The sequence below is a fragment of the Plecotus auritus genome (assembly GCF_963455305.1).
Source record: "Plecotus auritus genome assembly, chromosome: 10".
NCBI classification, from domain to species: domain Eukaryota; kingdom Metazoa; phylum Chordata; class Mammalia; order Chiroptera; family Vespertilionidae; genus Plecotus; species Plecotus auritus.
The window spans coordinates 47,651,315-47,670,555 of record NC_137785.1 but is presented as its reverse complement, the minus strand read 5'-3'; the positions used below and the strand labels follow the sequence as shown (position 1 = coordinate 47,670,555).

General features: G+C 45.1%; 1 protein-coding gene across 4 annotated transcripts in view; it reads left to right on the top strand.

Annotated features, from left to right (window-relative positions):
- Nucleotides 1–19,241, top strand: part of DUS2 (dihydrouridine synthase 2) — a 34,295-nt gene that overhangs the window by 3,327 nt on the left and 11,727 nt on the right. For all 4 annotated transcript variants that reach the window (XM_080643491.1, XM_080643489.1, XM_080643490.1 and 1 more), the window contains 6 exons: nucleotides 2,364–2,409; nucleotides 6,311–6,402; nucleotides 7,170–7,213; nucleotides 8,324–8,384; nucleotides 13,566–13,613; nucleotides 19,144–19,209. In XM_080643491.1, the coding sequence (XP_080499617.1) occupies nucleotides 2,364–2,409; nucleotides 6,311–6,402; nucleotides 7,170–7,213; nucleotides 8,324–8,384; nucleotides 13,566–13,613; nucleotides 19,144–19,209 (357 nt within the window). The remainder of the gene's footprint in view (nucleotides 1–2,363; nucleotides 2,410–6,310; nucleotides 6,403–7,169; nucleotides 7,214–8,323; nucleotides 8,385–13,565; nucleotides 13,614–19,143; nucleotides 19,210–19,241) is intronic.

Genomic DNA, 19,241 nt, shown 5'->3' with positions numbered 1-19,241 from the left:
GAGTGGTCAAGATTGGGAGGGGGGGGTTGGCAGAGTGGGCATTGACTTCACAGGTGCTCAGTGAAGGCGACAGAGGACAAAGACACACGATATTTATAAGTTCTATGAACCCTGCTTAGGGCCGGTAGCATGGAGGGCCAGGTGGATAGATGAGCATTGTGTCAGGTCACTGCCTGGGCCCCTATAGGATTTAATACACATTCAGTACATGAATGAATGAACTGAATGTTAGGAAGAGGAGGAAGAGGCCCAGATTCAGGTCAGGGAAGCTGGATGAGATTGGTTTGAGGAGCCATAGGATTTTCTGGTGGTGGTAGCTAGTGGACCAGCTAATTGCTGACTGCTCCAGAGAATATTATGACTTCACACCCAGGTTTAGAAACCATCTGCTAGGAAAAATAGAATTACAGGATACTGGATTATGAGCAAGTATGAGCAGTGGTTTTCAATTGGGTATGTATCAGAATGATCTAGACCAGCGTCGCCAACCTTTCGGAACTCACGGACCACCGGTTGGCGACCGCTGATCTAGGCAGCTTCTCCCTAATCCCCAATTTGGATATGCCCCTCAAGTGCTTTTGATATTTCCATCTTTAAAAGCCACTGAGGGTAGGGTGGAGTGGGGTGGGAACTGTGGCTGTAAAGGAATCCTTGTGATGAAACTGTTCTTTGAGCTATATCAATGTCAGTATTCTGGTAGTGATATTGTACTATATTTTAGTAAGGTGTTATCCTTGGGCTTTCACTTTTTCTGTGCAGGCAGCGTTTTCCTGGGACTCTAGAAAGTGGGGTCGTATTCACTTGGAGATATGTGGAATGAAACACCAGGAAGGAAGTGAGTGTAGCACTGTAGCACAGGGCCTGTGCACTGTAGCACAGGGCCTGTTCTAGACAAGCAGCGCTGTGTTTATGGCCCCGGTGAAACTGATCTGTGTAATGAGTCATGGAAGCTGGGTGGTGGGAGCAGTGCTGCCGCAGGAAATAGGTGACCTGCCAGGTTCCAGATCCTCCATCAGCTACTTCTTTGGAATTTCTTAGGGTTGTTTTCAAGCACTTTGGAAGTCATGGACATGGGATTTATGTGATAGCTTCAGAATGCTGCCTTCCTTTCCTCCAGGGCCCTCCTGGTTGGTCAAAGCTGAGTTTTCCTAATGCGTGTGACCAATCCTTTCCACCAGGCCTCTGCTCGAGTTAGGAGAAGAGGAAATACTGATTAAAACTCTTTGGCGTGTTTGATGTGCTCATACTCTGGAAGAGTCAATATGGCTTATGAACAAAGGGTCTTCTGCTGGAGGAGACCTAGGCCCTCCACCCAGCCCCAGCCCCTGTGCAGAGCAGAGGCAGGAGACAGACCCCTGTTTTGTGTGGGTGGTTGGCTGGGCCCTAAGTACTGGGCATGACACAATGTGATGCCTGGTGCCCTCTTGTGGATTCAGAGTTGCTCTGCAGGCTAGGATTATTGTACTGTATTAGCTGCCTGGATGATCTTAACTGGGTTCACATGAGGTGGCCCATCTGTGTGATTAAATAGTCAAACCACCCCACCCACCTCACAGGACTGGGTATAGGACTTAGGGTGTACCAGGCATGCAGGAACCTCCTCAAAAGCCCTGTAAAGCTCTCAGCAGATAGAGGTGAAGAAAGGATGAAGCAGCTCAGCAAAAGTCAAGGGACCAGTAATCTGATCCCCCAGCAAGGTCTGCCCTATTGATAGTTTTCCAGGAGTTCCTCAGATGTCATGTTTCTATTCCTTTTTATAAGAAAAAGGAGACTTCAGTGGCTCAGACTGTGAGGGGACACTTACCTGTTGGACCTATACCTTTTAATAAGTAAGATCAAGGGAGAAGACAATGTTCTTTTTAAAAAAATATTTTTATTGGTTTCAGAGAAGAAAGGAGAGGGAGAGAGAGATAGAAACGTCAATGATCAGAGAGAATCATTGATCAGCTGCCTCCTGCATGCCCCCCACTGGGGATGGAGCCTGAAACCCGTGCGTGTGCCCTGACCCAGAATCAAACCGAGACCTCTGGGTTCATAGATTGACACTTAACCACTGAGCCACACTGGCTGGGCTAGAAGGCAGTGTTCTTAATTGGCCCAGGTGTCCACATCCTGGGCTGTTGTATTCTCTCTGGCTCCCTTTCTAGGCCCCAAATATCTCCAAGGTCTTTGGGAAGAGCAGCTGATTGAGGGAAGCTCATTCAGGCCCCTGCTTGCCTTGGTTGGGTGGGAGGCCAGCACTATATGTCCCAAAAGCCATGATTTGTTGGTAGTAGGGTGACAGGCTAAGCCACCCCCATGATGTGTGCAGTGCCCAGAGCCTGTTTGAGGAGACTGACAAGTGCCCTCTGATTCCTCCGTAGGAGCTAATCGACCTCAAGATGCTCCAGTGCAAGAGAGTTGTCAATGGTGAGTGCAGCTCTGGTCCCAGGATTGTGTGTGTGCCCTGTCAGGCCCAAGCCGCGCTATCACTGCCCTTGTTTGTGGTGACAAGGTCCTTCTAGGCTTCTTCTTGCCTGGCTGTGTAATTTTGTGGATCATGTGTTTCTTTGAGAGCAGTCACTGCTCTCCAGAGACCCTGACAAGAGCCAGATAAGAATGCCTTCCACTCATAGGCTTGTTGGCATAGAAATTGCCAGTACAGGAAGGACCCTAGAAGTCTTGAAGTTGGGATGGACATGCTACTTGCTAGCTGTGTGACCTTGGGCAAATCACATGACCTCAGACCAGTCACATGACCTCTCTGCCTCAGTTTCTTTAACTGTAAAATGAGAATCATAATTCCTGTTTTACTTAAATCAGGATTGGAGTGAGGATCAAATATGATGAGGTACAGGTAAGTACTTTGCAAATGAAAGTGGTTGTGCTGAATTATGGTTTTGCTTATATTTTATTGATGAGACTAATTCTGCTTTGATTAGAGTTGTGGTATTGTTTGAGGTTTTTGAAATGGATACACATTTGTCAGATCTTAATATAAGTTCACTAGAAGTTGTGACTCAATTTTGTCTTTGTTTTAGATTTATATTTTCCTTGTGCTGTGAAAAATTCAGTGTTACACATCTAGAAAATGAAAATCTTCCATAATCTCATACTTGTAAAGGTGATCACAAAGAGAAGAAATGTATACTTTTTAATACACATTTAGTAAAACATGTATATGAAAATATAACGTGTTTGTATATCTCCCTTCTCGCCCCCTCAGTATCATGCTACTTGTTTTGCCACTTACTTTTCTACTAGGACATTTTCCCAGGTCAGTACTTACAGATGACTTTGTCAGAATTGATTTTCACCAGTGCTTTAACAGGGGTGTCAGTATTTTGCTGTTATAAGTAAATAGAACTCTAATATATACTAGTACACACTAAGTTTTTTTTTTGTTGTTGTTAAAATATTTTTTTAGCCGAAACCGGTTTGGCTCAGTGGATAGAGCGTCGGCCTGCGGACTGAAGGGTCCCGGGTTCGATTCCGGACAGGGGCATGTACCTTGGCTGTGGGCACATCCCCAGTGGGGGGTGTGCAGGAGGCAGCTGATCAATGTTTCTCTCTCATCGACGTTTCTAGCTTTCTATCCCTCTCCCTTCCTCTCTGTAAAAAATATCAATAAAATATATTTAAAAAAAATATTTTTTTAATCTTCACCCGAGGATATGGTTTTTTGAAACACTGATTTGAGAAACATCTATGTGAGAAACATTGATTGGTTGCCTCCCGTACGCACCCTGACCAGGGATCGAACCTGCAACCTAGGTATGTACCCTGGTGGGGAATCAAACCTGCGATCCTTTCGGTGTGTGGGATGACCCTCCAACCAACTAAACCACCCGTTCAGGGCCCACACTGAGTTTTTTTGGTTCTTCTCTCAGACTTCTTACTGTCAGTGATGAGCTGTCTCTGCTGCTGGAGATTGTATTGATTACCTCTCCCAACATGTCACTGCCTTTACCCCACCTTTTTAATCTTCTAATCTGTTCCGTGCTGGGATGATAATAATAGCCTCTATTTATGGAAGTTCATTGTTTGCATTAAAGATCTCACTTATTTCTCAAAATAAATGCATGAGGTAGGCATATTCTCCCATCTGCCACATTGGATCTCTTCCATGTGCTGTTAGTCATCTTTGAAAGTTAATTATGAGAAAGAAAAAAGAAAGCTAGTTATGGTAATACCTGTTGTAGAGCTTTGTTATGAAGATCATATGAGAGTATTATTTGCAATTGTTATGTTCTATGAAGTTGCTGTAAACACCAAGTTTGTGAATACCGTACCATTGCTCCTAGGGGAAATATAGGCATATCTCATTTTATTGTACTTTACAGATATTGTGTTTTTTTACAAATGAAGGTTTGTGGCAACCCTGCATCCAGTAAGTCTATTGGTGCCATTTTTCCAACAACTTCAGGTGATGGTTAGCGTTTTTTTAGCAACAAAATATATTTTTAAAAATTTTATTTATTGATTTTATTTATTTATTTTTAATATATTTTTATTGATCTCAGAGAGGAAGGGAGAGGGAGAGAGAGAAACATGAATGATGAGAGAGAATCATTGATCAGCCACCTCCTGCACGCCCCTTACTGGGGATTGAGCCTGCAACCTGTGCATGTGCCCTTGACCAGAATTGAACCTGGGACCCTTCAGTCTGCAGGCCTACCCTCTATCCACTGAGCCAAACTAGCTAGGGCCCAACAAAATATTTTTAAATTACGGTATCTACATTTTTTTAGATATAATGCTATTGTATACTCAATAGACTATAATATAAACATAACTTTCTTATGCACTGGGAAACCAAGATATTTGTGACTTGCCTTATTGAGATATTTACTTTTTGTGGTGGTCTGGAACTGAACCTCCTATATCTCCGAGGTACATCTGTATGGGTTTAGGTTCCTGCAAACCTCCAGGGACACATTTTCATTAACAGATCAATACATAATCTTGTTTTACTAGTATGTGTGCTTCTGTTTATTAATTAATTTATTTTATTAAAAAATATTTTTTATTGATTTCAGAGAGGAAGGGAGAGAGAGAGAGAGAGAGAGAGAAAACACCAATGATGAGAGAGAATCATGGATCGGCTGCCTCCTGCAAGTCCCCCATTGGGGATCGAGCCCACAACCCGGGCATGTGTCCTTCACCAGAATTGAACCTGGGACCTTTCAGTCGCTCTATCCACTGAGCCAAACTAGCTAGGGCTGTGTGCTTCCGTTTAAAAACACATAATTTAATATATTCTGTTGATCCATTAACAATGAACTCACAGCCAACAGCACTATAATTCCATGTCTGAACAAAGCTTATCTGACATGTGTTTTCTCTGTAAGGCACATCACAGCCTTTCTCTATGCTTGGGGCCATTTAAAACAATGAGATTGCCAGCAAAAATGTGGCATTAAATATACCACCATAAAGACACTTGTTTACAGTAATAGAGCTGAGACAAGAAAGCATAGTGGCCCAGCTGGTGAACGTCAACCCTTGAACCAAGAGGTCACCAGTTTGATTCCCAGTCAGGACACATGCCCGGGTTGCGGGCTCGATCCCCAGTAGGAAGCATGCAGGAGGCAGCCGATCGATGTTTCCATCTCTCTATCCCTTTCCCTTCCTCTCTCTAAAGTCAATAAAAACATATTTAAAACAAACAACAACAGTTAAAAAAAAAATAAGGCAGAGTGGCCTTGTTTGACCTCAGCTGAGAACATGTACATCGGGTGACTGAAATTTTCTGTAGTTCTATGAATGTCTGAGAACGACAACGAAAAAGCCATGAGTATTGATTTTGGGATTACAAATAAATCTTAGTGAACAGGTGTATTTGCAAATACACAACTGCAAAAAATGGGGATTGACTGTAATATACTAAATCTCCACTCAGTATCTGGCACCTGATAAGTAAGTAAGAAACAGCAGCTTTGCTGAACTGTCAGAGTGACATCTTCTGAGAAAATTGGGTTAAAACCTGAAGCTCTGACCAGGTGCTCTATATGCACATTATTTTTTCAGTGTTTTAAAATTGCAAAATGTTAACCATACAGAGAAAGTTCAGAAAACACAGGCATGCAGTTTAACAAATAACTGTAAAACAAACAACCATCTAACTAGCCATCACCCAGGTCAGAAAATAGAACATCATTAGCCCCTCAGAAGTCTCCCATGTGCATACTGACTTCTTTAAGAATGATGTACTTCTAGCTCCCCTTTTTCCCTCTAAGCTGAGACTTTCGCTGTGTTATCTTGCAGAGATTAGGCTAGGTTGAACTTGCTTCTTCAGTGGGTGGGCCTGTGTGTTTGTGTTTTCTTGCAGAAGTGCTCAGCACAGTGGACTTTGTGGCCCCCGATGACCGAGTAATATTCCGCACCTGCCAAAGAGAACAGAGCAGGGTCGTCTTCCAGATGGTACGAGATCCCAGACCCCACCTATCACCCAAATTTGCCATCTCATGCCCTGAGCCGGGCCAGTGTTAGATGCCTGGGCTTCAGTGCACAGTGGTGGCTTCCCGAAGACCCCTCTTTGACATTTTTCCAAGATCTGCTCATGAATGATTACACTGTTGGAGATAGTTTATGGAAATCAAGCTATAGCAGTCTGTTAACGTGTCTCCAGTCTCAACTTTAATGTCCTTAATTATAGGAATTATTTGTTTGGCATGACTTATATATTTTTAATCCCTACCATTAGTTTTGTTTTTGTGTAGTCTGTATATATTTCCCATAGAAAGAAATTAGATTTACGATTAGTTACTATTTATGTTAGGGTTGTGATGACTCTGTAGCTCTCTTCTCTCACTTTGGGCATTTCTTGGTGATTTTTTTAGAATAGCTCCTGAGTTAGATTTTTAAAAAATTGACAACAATGAGTAAACATATGAAAAAGCAAATATACAAAATATTATTTATAGAATGTAAGTGATGAGTATATGATTGTTCACTATAAATTTTTTTGCAACTATTTTGTACATTTGAAAGTAATCAAAGCACTGATGACATTTTCTAGGCCCTCTAGGTCCCCTTTTGGCCTTTGACAGTGAGCTAGTACAGTGGACTGGTTGTTTAAGAGACACCGGCTGGACTGCACTTGTTGATATGTGTGTGCATGGATGTGTTTGCCTGTGCTTGTGTGCCTGTGTCAGGGTGGTGGTTGATACAGCCATTTGTGTTCCCAGGGGACTTCAGATGCAGAGCGAGCCCTTGCTGTGGCCAGACTTGTGTAAGTTCTTCCCTCTTTGGAACTATCTTTGCTCTCCTGTGAGGCCTCACTATTCCTGGTGATGTAGGAGGTGACTACCCTTCTACCTGCTAGATCACTACCTTCTGTGTCCTATCCAGTTTCCATCTCTGTTTGTGGCATCTGAGAGCTGCTCCTGGATTCATGTGTACCAACTGTGCCCAGATCCCAAATAACCTCTGAGTGGGTGCCTGTTCTTCAGTTTTTATTCATGAGGCTCCCTTTCCAAGGACGCTTATGACTATGAGCCCTGAGGTTTTAAATCTCGTGAAGTGTAGGTTAGACTTATTGCTTCCTAAATGAACAAAGGCAGGAGACTATTAGTTAATGAGTTAGATGGGCCTGGCTTGGAATTCTGGCTTTGCTACTTGCTAACTTGCTGGGAACTTTGTTTCCTCATCTACAAAATGAGACCAATAGTATTACCTACCTCTAGCATTCTAGGGAAAGGCATTCTAGGTGGGAAAATCAGATCATGCACACAAAGCTTTGCAGTGTGTAGCACATTGTGAATGCTTAGTATTAGCTATTGTTATTAATTACAGTGAGGGTGAGAAGGAACTCACACAATAATTGCTGCTGAATCCCAGCCTGTTAACTGTGTACATGCCAGAAGATGAGGTAAGGGTCCTTTCTACATCTGAGAACTGTTTGGAGTAAGCCAATTGCGTGACCCAGCCAACAAAGGCAGTCCTGTAACTTCCACCAGAATCAGTGCTCTGGGCAAGGGCTCTTATACTCATGTCACTTTTGTGCACGGGCACATGGCTTTCATTACCCCAGTCAGAACTGGAACTCTGTGCAGCTGTCACTCAGTATTTGTTATCTGATATAACTCCGAAGTAGCAAAGTCCTCTACAACTAGCTCTTTGTACAAGTGTGACCACATTATGCCATGCCTCTTGAGCTCTGCTTCAGGGAGGCAGTTGCACATTTTTCAGAGATAAGATTTTTCAGCTTCTGACACTGAGGGTTGGTGTGTTCCAGGGCCAGGGACATGATAAGAGATTCATGAGCACAGACCCATGCCTTTAACTACCTTCTTTCTTTAGGTTGAATATTTACTATGTTTTCTACTTCATGTTTTTCCAGAGAAAATGATGTGGCTGGTATTGACGTTAATATGGGCTGTCCAAAAGAATATTCAACCAAGGTAAGCTGAGTTCTTTATACTCTTCCCAAATATAGGGTGCAGATTAAAGAGGACTAATGAGACATGACAACTAGGTACAGTACCTGACTCTGGACTAGATCCTGTACTAGGTGGGAAAATGCTCAAGGGGATATTATTAGATCAATGGGCAAAATTAGAATATGGACCACAGTAGATTAGCTAAAAATACTGTGAATTTATATAGTTCTAGCCGGTTTGGCTCAGTGGATAGAGTATTGGTCTGTGGATCAAAGGGTCCCAGGTTCGATTCTGGTCAAGGGCACGTACCTTGGTTGCAGGTTCCTCGGCCCAGGCCCTGGCCCTGGTCAGGGGGTGGGGGTGGGGGAGGCAACCAATCGATGTGTTTCTCTCACATCGATGTTTCTGTCTTGCCCTCTCTCTTCCACTCTCCCTAACAAAATAAAAATACCCTTGGGTGAGTATTAACAACAACAACTATATATATATATATATATATATATATATATATATATATATATATGTATAAATTTATATAGTTAACAACTCTTCGGTTTTGTAAGGATATCCCTATTATAAAATACGCAGCAAAATATTTAGGGGACAAGGGCTATGATATATATAACTTTACCCTCAAATGATTCAGGAAAAATGTTATATACACATACATCTAGATATATACATACACTTATACACATAAACACACAGAGCACTTATGCCCATTTGTTTTTTTTTGTTTTTTTTAAATATATTTTATTGATTTTTTACAGAGAGGAAGGGAGAGGGATAGAGAGCTAGAAACATTGATGAGAGAGAAACATCAATCAGCTGCCTCCTGCACACCTCCCACTGGGGATGTGCCCGCAACCAAGGTACATGCCCTTGACCGGAATCGAACCCAGGACCCTTCAGTCCGTAGGCTGACGCTCTATCCACTGAGCCAAACCGGTTTCGGCATGCCCATTTGTTTTAAGTGATATGTGTTAAAAGAAAAAATAATGTGAACGGGGCTTTGTCTTTTCATGAATAACACCAAGACATATATATATATATATTTTCTTTTTTAAATATGTTTTTATTGATTTCAGAGAGAGGAAGGGAGAGGGAGAGAGGGATAGAAACATCAATGATAAAAGAAAATCATTGATCAGCTGCCTCCTGCATGCCCCCTACTGGGGATCAAGCCCACAACCCAGGCTTGTACTCTGACCTGGAATCGAACTGTGACCTGGTTCATGGGTAGATGCTCAAACTACTGAGCCACACTGCCAGGCAAGACATACATTTTTTAAAAAATAGAGGATGCAGTACATGTGTCCCCATTGTTATATCAGAAGATCAGACCAGAGTGCTAGTATAGCTCAGAAAGGAACAGAAGGGCAACGTTTAAACTTGAGATTTTACAGGGAAACGTGGTGAGGAGGTTTGGGACCCTGCAGGCAGAAGGAAGGGCACGGCAGGGGCTTAGATGCCAACATGAGGAAAAGGCAGAGAACCTCGATTTGACCAGAGAGTTGGAGAGTAGGAGATGAAGAGGAAAAGGAGCACAGGATTAAACATTTTGGTTGGGACAAGAGTAGTTGGCCTTGGATTTTCAGTATCTCTGGCCTTTCGTGAACAGAAAGGTATGTGATCAGAAGCTTAGTTGTGTTTTTCCAAATACATTGTGTGAGTAGAAATACTGGGAGCCATGTGTTTTGTGGATTGATGTGGAAAGAGGCTAGAGGTGGGGACATAGATATAGGAGATGGATGACGTGGGTCCACAGGAGAGACCAGGAATACAGAGAAGTGGTGCCCAACTGGAACAGAATTTGACAGGACTTGGCTGGCACATGATTAGACTGGGTGTGCGGAAGGGGAGTGCGTGGTGTGGGTAGAGGGAGGAAAGACTGACAGCCAGGAGGACGGTTGGTCTTCCAAGTCACCCAGACTGCTAGAGGAAAAGAATGTTTGGAGCAGATAACAAGGACAGGTTGGGGTTGGGTATGTGTGAGACACCAGAGGGACTCCTGCAGGGCTGCCTCTGGGAACCTTATTGCAGGATGTTTGGTCAGGGTCTATAGTGTCAACATAGAGCTGTCCCCCTGGACCCACTGCCAGGCCACTGTTTTCCCTTAGGCCAGGAGGCTGGAGACTGCCCGAGGGAGAGGCCCTTGGGACCCTTGAAGACCACTGCTTCAAGGAATTACGGAGATTTGAAATTGTCTATGGGGAATTGAAAACTTTGGATTCCATTGTGCTGTCTTCAAATTATTTCTTTGTTTTTGCCAGTTGTGTAAGGAGCAGAGTTGAAATTATTGTGATAATCTCCTTGAGATTGTGGAATGAAAAAAAGCAAATGGCAGAATTGTATAAGGCAGTGGTCGGCAAACTCATTAGTCAACAGAGCCAAATATCAACAGTACAACGATTGAAATTTCTTTTGAGAGCCAAATTTTTTAAACTTAAACTTCTTCTAATGCCACTTCTTCAAAATAGACTTGCCCAGGCCATGGTATTTTGTGGAAGAGCCACACTCAAGGGGCCAAAGAGCCACATGTGGCTCGCGAGCCGCAGTTTGCCGACCACTGGTATAAGGTGTGCCACCATTTATATATGGGGAATGAATTTCCTATATAATAAAAGGCTAATATGCAAATCGACCAAATGGCGTAATGACCAGTCGCTATGATGCACACTGACCACCAGGGGGCAGACGCTCAACACAGGAGTTGCCCCCTGGTGGTCAGTGCACCGCTCAGCCAGAAGCCCTGAGCCAGGCTCATGGCTGGCTAGCGCAGTGGCGGTGACAGGAGCTTCTCCCGCCTCTGCGGTAGCGCTAAGGATGTCCGACTGACCTCTTAGGCCTGCTCCCTGTGGGCCTAAGCTGTCAGTTGGACATCCCCTGAGGGCTCCCAGACTGTGAGAGTGCACAGGCCGGGCTGAGGGACACCCCTCTCCCCCAGTGCATGAATTTTGTGCACCGGGCCTCTAGTTCATATATATTTACTTTTCTCTTCATAGAATATATTTGGAAAGACACAGAAGAAACTAGTAACATTCGTTTCTCCCAGGGAAGGAAACTTAAGTTTTTGTTTGGTTTTGTACAGGGAATAAATTCCCATTGGCTGGGCTGGTGTGGCTCAGTGGTTGAGTATTGACCCATGAACCAGGAGGTTACGGTTTGTTTCCTGGTCAGGGCATATCCCTGGGTTGCAGGATCTCTCTCATCATTGATATTTCTCTCTCTCCCTTCCTGTCTGTGAAATCAATAAAAACATATTTTTTTAAAAAAACCCATTGCAGGGTGCTAGTCAAAATAATTAACAATTAACACAGCATTGGCATTGACCAGTCAGAACAGATAATTAGCAATATGCTATACCAGTACATACCACCTGAATATTTGTTCTCTTCTGACGGTTCAAAAATTGAAGCCATATCAAAAGTATAAATTGAAAAATTTTCTATTCCTCAAGGGAGGGAGAGTTCTTACATTTTACCCTTTTTTTTAAAAAATACATTTTATTGATTTTTTACAGAGAGGAAGGGAGAGGGATAGAGAGCTAGAAACATTGATGAGAGAGAAACATCGATCAGCTGCCTCCTGCACTCCTCCTACTGGGGATGTGCCCGCAACCAAGGTACAGGCCCTTGACCGGAATTGAACCTGGGACCCTTCAGTCCGCAGGCCAACGCTCTATCCACTGAGCCAAACCGGCTAGGGCACATTTTACCCTTTTGAATCTTGAAAATTTTTAATGTGTTACCTATTCAAAAAAGCAAATAAGTTAAATAGAAAGGAAGGAAGGAAGGAAGGAAATGCCAATTGAGAAAGCCATTGTTGTGGAAGGGGCAGTGAGACTGCATTTTAGGGCCTGTGATTCCACAAGGAAGGGCTGAATTGTGTGTGAGCTGAAGAACAGATGGGGCCCGGGTGTGGCCACAGCTTCCTTAAAGCCTTTAAGTTTTGTGTCTGTGGCCAAGGTAGGCCAGGGCTAGTCCCCTTCTGCCCTTCTCATTTTTCTCTGTCATGCAAGCTCAGGCTGGCCGAGTCTGTGGTGGGCCAGAGTTCTCTCTGATTCCAATCTGTCATCCTTTTAAACATGTAATCACTGAATTTAAACCTGAGCACAGACTGTGAGCATTTGTTAGTGTGCCGTCTGTATACTGACAGCGCATATTTATTGAATTTGTTTTTCTCCCCTTCACCTCACTTTTAATGGGTCCAGATTTTAATGCCCCCCTCCAGCCCCCATTATTAAAGTAAGTCATGCCATTGTCCACAATTTGGATAATATAAAAGGAAAGTACAAAAAAAAAAAAAAAAAAAAAAGAACAGGAAAATCAGCAGTAATCCCACCATCAAGAGACACCCGCTGTTGTTAATGTCAGGATTTTCATGGCTCTCCACGGCTTGTTGGTGTCCGTTAGCTGGGGCTTTGTTAGAGTTGGACATTGGTCTGGCTGCTTGGCCGTTGTTGCTGGCAGAGGAGAAGGGCCTGGACAACGTGTGCTGATTGCATGTCTCTGAATGGCTTTGCTGGCAGTGGTGGCACCAAAGCAAGTGATGGTAGGATGGGAAGAAGGGGTATTCACTCCCATTTCAAAGGAAGAATGATTCCTTTTTTTTTTAAGGGCTTGACAGATGGTGAGGTTTCATTTATTAAGACACTGAGACCCTGGGTAGGCACTAGACCAGCCGTGGGCAAACTACGGCCCGTGGGCCGGATCCGGCCCGTTCGGCTGTTCTATCCGGCCCGCGGAGCCGAAAGAGTGGAGCGTTCTCTTGCTCTCCCCTCCGCTCCTTTACTTTGAATTTATATTAGTTTACACAAACACTCCATCTATGCTTTTGTTCCGGCCCTCCGGTCCAGTTTAAGAACCCTTTGTGGCCCTCGAGTCAAAAAGTTTGCCCACCCCTGTACTAGACAGTCCTGAAACATTATTTTTGTGGCACCCATTTCAGATACGTCCGTGGCTTTTGCTAAGGGATCAGAGTGATGTCTATTGGAATTCTTCAGACTCTAGTCCCTGGTATTGTGGGCATGGATTCTTCTGCTTTCCTACTTGCTTAGGAAAAGGACTGGCTGCCAGTGGAGCTTGGTCCCTTGGAGGCAAATGCTGGGGTGCTGCCCTGTTGCCGCACCATGTTGCCATGTCATGGGGAGGGGCCACTCTCCTCCGAATGTAAGAAGCCCCTCTGTGTGCTTTTCCTTAGGGAGGAATGGGAGCTGCTCTGCTATCGGATCCTGACAAGATCGAGAAGGTAAGTCCTGCATGAGTGAAAGCAGAGGTCCTTGAACATAGGACACTTCCCCATCCCCTCCCCCTGATTTAGTGCATCAATCACTCCACCCGGGGTCTGGAAAATGTGTAAAAGGCTTCCCAGTGATGTTGACATACAGCCAAGTTCAGGAACCCCTGAGCCAGCGTACATCAGCCCTGGAGTTCCTTAAAAGCGCAGGGCTAGGGACATGTCAGCTGAGAGCCAGGGGTTGGTGGGGGCTGAGGACTCACTTAGAGCCTCCTCTGTATTGCTTCTCTCCCTTCTGAGAAGATCATGAGAGCACAGGCCAGGCTACCGATGGCTTGTGGACAGGCTCAGTGGCTGTGGGGGTAGGTGGTCCCCTGAATATTGATAGAGGCCACCACCAGCCTTTGAAAACAGGCCAGGCCAGGTTCATATGAGGCAAGTTGAAATTAGTCTTCTCTGATTCCCTTCCCTCATTGAGTCTGGTGGCCAGGTTTATGAGGCTCTGGGGACAGCTTGACGTTTGCCACCCAGTAATGTCAGCTGCCAGGGCATGTGGAGGTGACATTTCTGCCATACCATATACACCTTTTTCTTTCCTCTCTCAGTCTACCAGCTCTGTTCTTGTTGCTCCTTTTAGCTCCTTTGACTTCTTTTCATTCTCTATCCTCACTTCCCTCTCTGGGCTTTAAGCCTCCTAGTGCCTCCCATAGGCTATAGTGACTTGGAATAAAGCATCACCAATAAAAACTTAAGCAGCTCACGCCTGTGTATTCTTCCAGCCCTACTATCTCTACCTTTTCATTTTTCCCATGTGCAGACAGGTACATATAATGTACCTATAATTGCCTATAGTTATTATCCTTACTGTTTGTAGACTAATTTCCAAAGTATATTCCAGCATTTATTTCATTTGTTCTCCAAATTCCTTGAAATAGACAGGGAAGGCACTTGTTATCTCCATTTGACCAAGAATAAGAAAACTAAAGCACAGAGAGAAAACTAATTTGCTCAAGATCATCTATAATAATAAAAGCGTAATATGCTAATTAGACCGGACAGCCAGATGACCTTCCGGATAAAGCCAGGGCAAGCCGCAGCAGCTGCGAGGGCCGAGCCCCTTGCACGAATTTCGTGCATCGGGCGTCTAGTCTATATGTATAAAAGCCTAAGTGACTGTCTGACAGTTCTCCTGGTAGCTATGATGTGCAATGACCACCAGGGGGCAGACGCTTTGACCAGTAGAGGAGGGAGCCCGATTCCTTGCAGAACCGGCCGTGGGTTAGGTTGCTGCTGGGGAACTGTTGACTCCGAATCTGATTCACCTACACCCTAGACCAGCCGTGGGCAAACTACGGCCTGCGGGCCGGATCCGGCCCATTCGGCTGTTCTATCCGGCCCGCGGAGCCGAAAGAGCGGAGGGTTCTCTTGCTCTCCCCTCCGCTCCTTCACCAGCAGCAGTGTTAACATGGCAACGTCGGAAAACACGGCCACAGCTCCTTCTTCTGCGTGGGCAGATTTATATCCGCCCATTCAGTAGAAGGAACAACCTCTCAATCTTCCAGAGGCTCCTTGTAATGCCCACGGACGCCTCCCCCGACATCACCCTGGGAATGCATAGACACGTTATCGTGGTGATGTAGGGAGACACGCCCCTGGAGAGCACAGTATCAGAGCATTAGCTAAAAAGGAGACCAACAACACTGTTCCCACTGAAGTTGATGTTTTAAAGACCAAAAACCTTTCAACCAGTCTACATTGCCATCTACATCTACGTCCCGGGCATAATTTGGAAGTTGCACTAAAGAAAATGTTTAATTTACTGTTTACACATTTTGTTCTTTTCTATTTGTTTTAGTTTTAAATTATTTTATTATATTTAAGTTTAATTTGAAAGGCTTTTGTACCTTTCCTTTGTTAGGCAATTTTATTTTGCCTTTGCCATCTTCAACATAAGGTATGTTATTGTGTTATGATTTCTCCATTTTTTGAAGTTTCAAATTATAATAATTAGTGTTTACATTCTTCTTGTTAAAATGTTTGAAATGAATAAAACTGTTGAAATAAATAAAAAAAAAGACCGTACCCTTTTATGTAATGATGTTTACTTTGAATTTATATTAGTTCACACAAACACTCCATCCATGCTTTTGTTCAGGCCCTCCAGTCCAGTTTAAGAACCCATTCTGGCCCTCGAGTCAAAAAGTTTGCCCACCCCTGGTCTAGACCCAGAGAGGAAGGAGCCCGATTCTGGGGTGAGTCACCCGAGAAATGCCCTCTCACAAACCAGGACCTCTCGGGGGATGTCGAAGAGCCGGTTTCGGCCTGATTCCCACAGGCCAGGCCAAGGGACCCCACCGGTGCACGAATCCGTGCACCGGGCCTCTAGTGTAGCAAATAAGAAGGCAGAGCTGAGTCTAGAGCAGGGGTGGGCAAACTTTTTGACTCGAGGGCCACAATGGGTTCTTAAACTGGACCAGAGGGCCGGAACAAAAGCATGGATGGAGTGTTTGTGTGAACTAATATAAATTCAAAGTAAAGGAGCGGAGGGGAGAGCAAGAGAACCCTCCGCTCTTTCGGCTCCGCGGGCCGGATAGAACAGCCGAACGGGCCGGATCCGGCCCGCGGGCCGTAGTTTGCCCACGGCTGGTCTAGAGCCATGGTCTTGTGACCTGTACCCCAGCATCAGTGCCCCCATTCAATGGCATCTTAGGTTAAACATATAGGGCCATGGTCGGTGAGCCACATGTGGCTCTTTGGCCCCTTGAGTGTGGCTCTTCCACAAAATACCACGGCCTGGGTGAGTCTGTTTTGAAGAAGTGGTGTTAGAAGAAGTTTAAGTTTAAAAAATTTGGCTCTCAAAAGAAATTTCAATTGTTGTACTGTTGATATTTGGCTCTGTTGACTAATGAGTTTGCCGACCGCTGGTGTAGGGTGTAGCTTATAAGTGTGTAGCCACAGTCAGTAGACACCTGGACTTAGGAACCTCCAGTCAGACATGTCTCTGCAGGATGGAGTAGAAGTGGACAACTGTGGATGTCAAATTCATCACCGTGCTTAGGGGAGGGGCCCAGTAGGCGGTGTTTGCTTCACAACATGTGCACACAGGCATTTTCATTCTCCCGCCTCCCGGCTTCTCCCCTCTTGCTGTTGGCTCTGTCCTCTGCACTGCCCCTCTTTGGGTACCTGCCACATGTGAGGCAGCAGAGTGACACCCCACCTCCGAAGCTCAGTTCAATCCGCTCCTTCTGTGTTTAGCAGGTAGTTGGATAGGTCAGGGTGGACTGGTGGATGGGTTTGCTTCATGGAGGGGAGGTTCCAGGCTTCCACAGTAAAGCCAAATGACCTGGGAATGGTGCACAGGAGTAGATTCAGGCTCAGACTGTGCTGGCAAACTGGGCGACATGGGTGCGAGCTTTGTGGGTCCTCCCAGGCTGGATGTTTTAGGCCCATGATTCCATCTGTGGGAACATCTCAGGGCCACCGGCAGAAATTTTTTCAAAATAAGTATACTTGGAGTGATGAAAAAATTTAGAAATAGATAGGATGCTAACGGTTGAGAATTCTATCTACCTCTGGAGTGGATAGGGGCAGTGAGGGGATATCAGTCTTTCGACAAAGCTTCCCAGGTAACTCTGGTGTATCCTCCATGGATTAAGAATCTCAGTTTTAGACCTTAATTCCATAATATCCTCTCTCTCACCCCTGCTCAGGATTCCCTGGCCCCCTCTCCCCTGCTGCCCAGGGCATCCTCTCTGTGCATACTGCACTTGGCCCATAGCTAACAACTGGGCCAGGACTTGAACTTAGTTCTCACTGATTCCCAAGTCTAAGCTCTCCCGTTCTTCCCAACAACCAAGGAAGCTTTTCCTGAGTCACCCTGTGGCTCTGGTAAGATGCGCCCGCCTGTGAGTAGATGTGCTGCAATCTGCTTACATATGGGTCTGTCGTAGGTTCTTTTCCCCACAGACGTTCACCTCACAGAGACGGGCACCCCTGGGATCTGGGAGAGCTTGGTCGAGGAGAGTTTCATGCTAGAGCCTGGCCAGAAGGCAGACTATAGCTGCCCTTTCCTCTCAGTGTGAACCTTGCAAGTGGCTAGGGCTTTTGGTTACCAATTTCTTTCATGGTCCTGAACATGGACATGAAATAAATACTAAAGAAGGTGCTTAGAGCCACTTGGATAAAATACACCAAAAGGAAGCTCTGCAAAACAGGACCGCAGACCCAGCCTGCCTCCTAGGGCAGCACATGAGGGCTGTTCTTTCCTGTCATTCCTGGCCTTGCCTTACCCATGATCTGTCCTGCCTGTCAGCCCAGCCTCTTAGTCTGATGTCTTCTGAGGGTCCTACCTCATCCTGTCTCTCAGAAAAAGGCCTCCCCTGGTTCCTGCAGCTTGGCTCTCTGCTGCCCTCATCTGTTTAGAACCAAGACTGGCAGCAGCTCTGCTTGAAGGCAACCCAATTCTTGAAGAGGGTTCTTGGGACCACCTTCCCTCCAGCTTGCCTGACCTGAAATTTCTGGTGAGGGACTAGGATAGCAATGCCACAGACATGCAGTGTCATCTCCATCTCTCTTGATTTCTGACTCGCATGGGGTCTGGTCTTGCTACCTCTCTGACACTTTCCTATATGATTTTCTTGGTCTTTCTTTCAAGTTCTTTACAATTACTGTGCAAAAGAAACACCTTTTAATATGTTGACTATTGCCCTGGCCAGTTTGGCTCAGTGGATAGAGCATCAGCCTGTGGACTGAAGGGTCCCGGGTTCAATTCCGGCCAAGGGCACATGCCCGGGTTGTGGGCTCGATCTACAGTGGGGGCCGTGTAGGAGGCAGCCAATCAATGATTCTCTCTCATCATTGATATCTCTCTCTCTCTCTCCCTTTCCCTTACTCTCTGAAATCAATATATATATATATACATATGTATATGTATATATATGTATGTCATCTTTTCCTTTGCCAGTTTCATTCCTGTATACCTTATTCCCCTAAAGAGCAGGGTATGTGAGGACAGGGCCCAAGACCTGTAAAGCCTTCCTGCTCCCTCACTCTTCAGAACAGCACTAAGGGAGCATTGCCTTTAAGCAGGAAAGAAGCTGTGAGCCATGTGTTCTCAACCAGGGCTAGGCCTCAGAATCATATTGAGGGGGGAGTGTGTTGGGCAGAGCCTTTAAAAACACATATTCCCAGCCCTACCCCTATAAACTCATTCAGGAAATATCAGGTAGGATCTTAAGCTCTCAGATGTTTGCCCTGGCAAAGGATCACTGTGATCTACACAGGCGTGCATGCAGGTCCATCATTTATTCATTCATTTACCAAATAGTATACATACCACTATGTGCCAGGCGAGGGGCTAGCATAGAAAGAAAGTGGACTCCTTCCTTCATGGAGCTTACGTGTATATGTGCAACAGACATCCATGTGGACACAGGCATGTCCATGCCACTGGGATACATGGGTCTGTAGCAGAAGTAATTAATATAAGCCGTTGTGGTTATTTGTTCCAGAAGGGGCAGATGCTCTTGTGTTTTCTCTGCAGATCCTCAGCACTCTTGTTAAAGGGACAAGCAGACCCGTGACCTGCAAGATTCGCATCCTACCATCGGTAAGGATGGTGTGTTACATCTGAATGTCCAT